We start from the raw sequence: 5,000 nt of genomic DNA on the forward strand, positions 1-5,000 counted from the left end.
TTAATAATAAAATCTGAATCTATTAATTTTTCTATTTTTTTTATTTTATTTACTGTCTGTTTGAAGCTCCATCAGATTAAAAACATGGAGCCCAGAGGAACCAGAGCGACGCGCGGCTCACCTGGTTGGTGGAGAGCCGCGCGCCCTCGGAGACCAGCAGCTGCACCAGCACGTGCAGCCCGGACGTGAAGAGGCCGGCCAGGATGGCCCAGGTGAGCGGCAGCGGCAGCATGCTGTAGGTGGCGAACAGCGTGAAGAGCACGTAGCCCACCCCGTCCCCCAGCAGCCCGTAGCCCAGCCCGGCCGCCAGGATCTGCGTGGCCATGGCCACCCAGGTGACCACGCCGCTGTACTGCAGGTAGCTGTGCGACGTGGCGTCCTTCCGCACCACCACCAAGGCGCAGATCACCACCTCGATGCCCGTGAAGAAGCCCAGCAGGGCGCCCTTCACCGGGTCCATGGGGGACGAGGCCAGGGTGAGGTGCAGCACGAGCAGRGTGAGCTTGGTCACCACGTCCAGGATGTTCATCACCACCACCGACTTCCGCCTCTGGCCCAGGAAGTACCGCTGGTACAGCCGCTCCAGGTCCCGGGACTTGAAGGCGTTCCTCAGGGTGGGGAAGATGACCCCCCGGTACGTGTAGCCCCAGTTCAGGAAGAAGTCCGAGTTGCTGGGCGCGCAGTCCAGCTGCAGGAAGCCCAGGTCGCTGCTCGCGCGCTCGGGGAACACCTTGGTCCCGCCGTTGTTGTGCCGGTCCCCCGCCGACGACTGCTTCCGAGCGCCCTGGATGGGGTCGAAGGGGTCGTCTTTGAGCCCCCCTCCCCCGCCCTGCTCGTGGATGAAGCGCTGCTCGGTGATGTGGCGCACGGCGGTCTGCCACAGCAGCCGTTTGGGGCGCGCGCTGCCGCTGCCGGGGGTCTTGTTGATGGTGTACAGGTCCTCGCTCGCGCTGGAGCACCGGACCTCGGACAGCTCCATCCCCGCCCCCTCCTCCTCCTCCTGCCGCCGCGGGATCCGGTCTGAGCGCTCGGTTCGGTTTGCGGTCCCCCCTCCCTTCCTGTCGGATCAGCGGCTTTGGGAAGGCGACGTCCTCTCGTGCGCATCGAACCGAGGGCGCGCGCTTTTCCCTCGGGCTGTGTGGAGAATGGCGCGAGATGGAGCGCGGCTGGAGGTCATGGTCCGGCTCCCAGACGGAAACGGGCTCCTAAACGGGAGGAAAAACGGGTCCCGGATCAGCCGTCATGGTGTCCCCGTGCAGCGCCGCGCGCCATCGGGGTGTCGGGGTCCGGGGAGGACCAGGTTTAGTCTGGGGGTGCAGAGAAACCCCCTCGAACCGGTCCGTGCGTCGCAGGATCCTGTTATTCTGCGGGATTTTATTTTATTTTATTATTTTTATTTTATTATTTTTATTCAGGCATGCAGCAAAAAGAGCCAAAGATAAAAATCCGCTCTGCTCCTGCAGGATTCCCTGAAAACATCCAGGAAAATAAAAATAATCCTCTCGGACTCCGCAGGATCCAGATCCAGGTCTCCCTCGCGCTCCGATGCAACACCTGTCCGTGTGGCGGGAAACAACAAGGATAAAATAAAAAAAAAAGGCGTCAGAATCCTCTGCCTCCTTCAGTCCCGTGCGTCTCCGAGCTGCGCGCGAGTCCTCCCGCTTCTCCCTCTCCTCCTCCTCCTCATCCTCCTCCTCCTCCTCCTCCTCCTCCTCGGTGGGTGCAGGCAGAGCAGTACCCGCGTGGAGCTGAGCCGAGCCCGGCTGGTCAGCGGAGGCACGGCGGCGCGAGCGGTTTGACGTCACCTCTGTATGTCTGCGCGTGTTTGTGCCCCCCCCCCCCCCCCAACAATCCCACGCTCTTCATCTCATCCTTTTGTCCTCCTCTCCTCCTTCCTTCCTTCCTTCCTCTCTTTGTTTCTTCTGCAGCTCCTGACCTCACATCTGATTCTGGAGGTTTTGGACCAGATCCTGGTCCAAATAAATGGAAATCTGCTTTTTTATGTTAGACAGCATCACCCTGCGTAATCTGAGCCTCAACTTTTAATCTGAAATTACCTCCTTTTTAGTCTGGTTTAGATTTAAATCAGGCTTTTATTTTGAAGAAGCCTCTCTGATCATTAAATGGACTCCTGGAGGACTCGGCCCACCTCACCTGCATCAGGTCAGGTTCACAGTTACACAAGAAGAAAGAGACAAAAATGGCTTCTGTCCAAAACAGAACCCCCCAAAAACCCCGAGGACCGACGAGACCTGGACCACGAACTGATGGAACCACGGTTCAGACGGAAGAACTAATCACCATTTCTGTTTTTATACAAAATTTAGTCTAAAATTAYGATTTTATGAAGAATAAGTTCTCCAGACCAACCTGGTCCTGTCAGGGTTCAGMTGGTCTCCAGTGGTCCTTCCCACCAAAGACTTGTCCTGTTAGTCTGAAAGTTTGACTCAAATTAAGTCAAAAATTTCTGCCAATGGAAGAAAATTTAACTTGAAATTATAATTCTTGAAATACTTGATTTGACTCAATTTTTTCTTATTTCAAGAATCTTAAGTAAAATGTTCTTCCTCCACTGACAGAAATGTTTGACTTGATTTGAGTCAAATTTTCAGACTAAAGACAAATAATCTGAGACATTCTGAAAACAAGATGATTATTCTTACACAGTCAGTTCTTGGCTGATAWAAGGTTTTAAAACTTGGTAAGAYGGACAGTTTTTGCRGTGTGGGTCTTGATGTTAGAACCTCCACAGGTGCAGCGACGAGTCCAGAATCCTGCTCCCCTGAGTCCTCCATCATTCTCCTCTAAAACCAACCGTTTTAATCTGAACATCCTGGTGCTGCAGCAGGCAGAGCTTCATGTCTGCATCTTTAAATGTTCAGTTTCTCCTGCGGTCCGGACCCCCTGAGCCGACGAAGATGTGGGTAAAACATGGATGGAGCTTAACATGAGGCCTGCAGGCCTTTTAATTACAGTAAACAAAACTGAATAATCAGGAGAACGAGAGAGAAAAAACCTCCYCAGAGACGTTTTTAACATCATATCTGCTCTCCTGCCACAGGAGTGTTGGTTAAAGACAAACAGATTCCAATTAATGCATCAAGTCGGCTTCAAACCGGAGCAGATGAGCCTCCATCCTCCCTGCTGTGACAGTCTTGCCCCAGTTTCCTCTTATCCATGAGAAGCAGAGCCGAGGCCTGACTGGACCCAGATTAGACGGGTTAAAATGACTCCCCCCTAAACCTCCAGGATCTGAGACCCCCACGCAGGGCTGCAGGCGTCAGGGAGCGTCGCCTCGTTCACATTCCTGCTATTTTTACCTCCTTTCTTCTGCTCCCGTATCTCTGCTGAAGCTGCTCGTTCTGCTGATTCCCTGAGGAAAGATTTACAGAAACCCCCCCCAAACACTGTCAGCAGCCGCTCGTCTTCTCCAGCCYAACCTGTCCTCGTCCCCAAACTGGGACATGGAGACCGGGGGGCTGAGGACGAAGCTGGAGACAGATTTATTCCTCTTYTTTAAATAAATAATAAAATAAAATGAAGACATTCCCAGTTAAAACATTACAAACAGTTAAATAAGAAGAGAAACATCTTCATCATCATCATCAGCTCCTGACTCCCAGCAGGACCACTGGTTCCTGCTGGGATCTTAGCTACAACCAGTATCAAGTCCTCATAAGTTTAGCTACTTATTGTAGACTTCAGCTGCTATTTTGACCTTTGTGGCTTTTATCTAATGCTATGTTAGATTTCAGCTCATGATTAGATTATTTTAGCTTTCAGCTACCTTTTTTTGCTTAACTTAGTCTTTAGCTGCTGTTAAGCTTGTGTAACTTGTAGCTACTGTTGTGTTGCGCTTATATTTTACCCACTGTATTTCTGATTTTAACATTTGGCTATGGTTTTATTTTAGACTTTAGCTACTGTTTTGGTCATTGTTTTAATGAGTTGGTATTAGCTTTTAGCTATTTCCCTGATAAGTGCAGATTTTAGCTACTGTTTTGCTTAATTTAGTCTTTAGCTACTCTTTTAAAAATTGTGGCTTTTACCTAATGTGTTAGATTTCAGCGACAGATTTGATTATTTTAGCTTTCAGCTACTGTTTTTGCTTAATTTAGTCTTTAGCTGCTGTTGAACTAACATGTAGCTACAGTCTTGTTAAGCTTCTGTTTTAGCCACTGTATTTCTGATTTTAGCTTTTGGCTATGGTTTTTGGTTATTTTAGATTTTAGCTACTGTTTTGATCATTGTAGCTTTYAGTGAGCTGGTATTAGCTTTTAGCTATTTCCCTGATAATTGCAGCTTTTACCTACTATTTTGCTTAAGTAGCTTTTAGCTTTTTTAGCTAACCTGACCTTTGACCTCTCAGACCGTCCTGCAGCAGCAGGCGGTGAGCTGAAACCTCGGCTCAGCTCCACCATCCGTGAACAACAGAAAACACAAACRGCTCGCATATCAGCTGCACTTCGGCTGCAGTGATTCACTGAACCTTTGGCTCGTTTTTCAGACCAACACAAAGTGAGTCAGACTCTAATGAACTCGTTACTGGAGACGACAAACAGCTGCTGGTGATGTCACCCCATTAAAACCATTATAAACTCATTTAAAAAGATTTTATCCATTGTTCTTTAAAGAGGCGATACAAAGAGCTAAAATTTAAATGGTTTTAGCTCTTCATCTAGTAGAGATGACTCTCAGCTACTACCACCCGAAACTCTAAAACTAATTAAATTATTTTGTTGTTCTTATTTTAATGAGTTCATGGCGGCCATCTTGATTTTAATGATTCCTGTTGACAAACATCCAATCATCACTTTGTAAAAACGCCATTCCAATCCGTCCAGTGGTTCAGGAGGTATTTTGCTAACAGACAGTTACATGACATAAAACACATCGTTTAAAATAATTTAGTGAAAACAAGAGAAATTACATTAAAAAACTATTTGAAGACTGAAGCTAAACAAGCTAAAACTGTATTAGAATTTTAAAAACACTAGCTA

At 48.4% G+C, this 5,000-nt stretch overlaps 1 protein-coding gene across 2 annotated transcripts in view; it reads right to left on the minus strand.

Annotated features, from left to right (window-relative positions):
• adcy8 (adenylate cyclase 8 (brain)) overlaps positions 1–1,686 on the minus strand; it is an 89,703-nt gene extending 88,017 nt beyond the window's left edge. For both annotated transcript variants that reach the window (XM_014022033.1, XM_014022032.1), the window contains exon 1: positions 122–1,686. In XM_014022033.1, the coding sequence (XP_013877487.1) occupies positions 122–979 (858 nt within the window). In that variant the 5' untranslated portion in view covers positions 980–1,686. The remainder of the gene's footprint in view (positions 1–121) is intronic.
• Positions 1,687–5,000: the final 3,314 nt, after the last annotated feature.

The sequence above is a fragment of the Austrofundulus limnaeus genome, unplaced genomic scaffold (assembly GCF_001266775.1).
Source record: "Austrofundulus limnaeus strain Quisiro unplaced genomic scaffold, Austrofundulus_limnaeus-1.0 Scaffold315, whole genome shotgun sequence".
Classification (NCBI taxonomy): domain Eukaryota; kingdom Metazoa; phylum Chordata; class Actinopteri; order Cyprinodontiformes; family Rivulidae; genus Austrofundulus; species Austrofundulus limnaeus.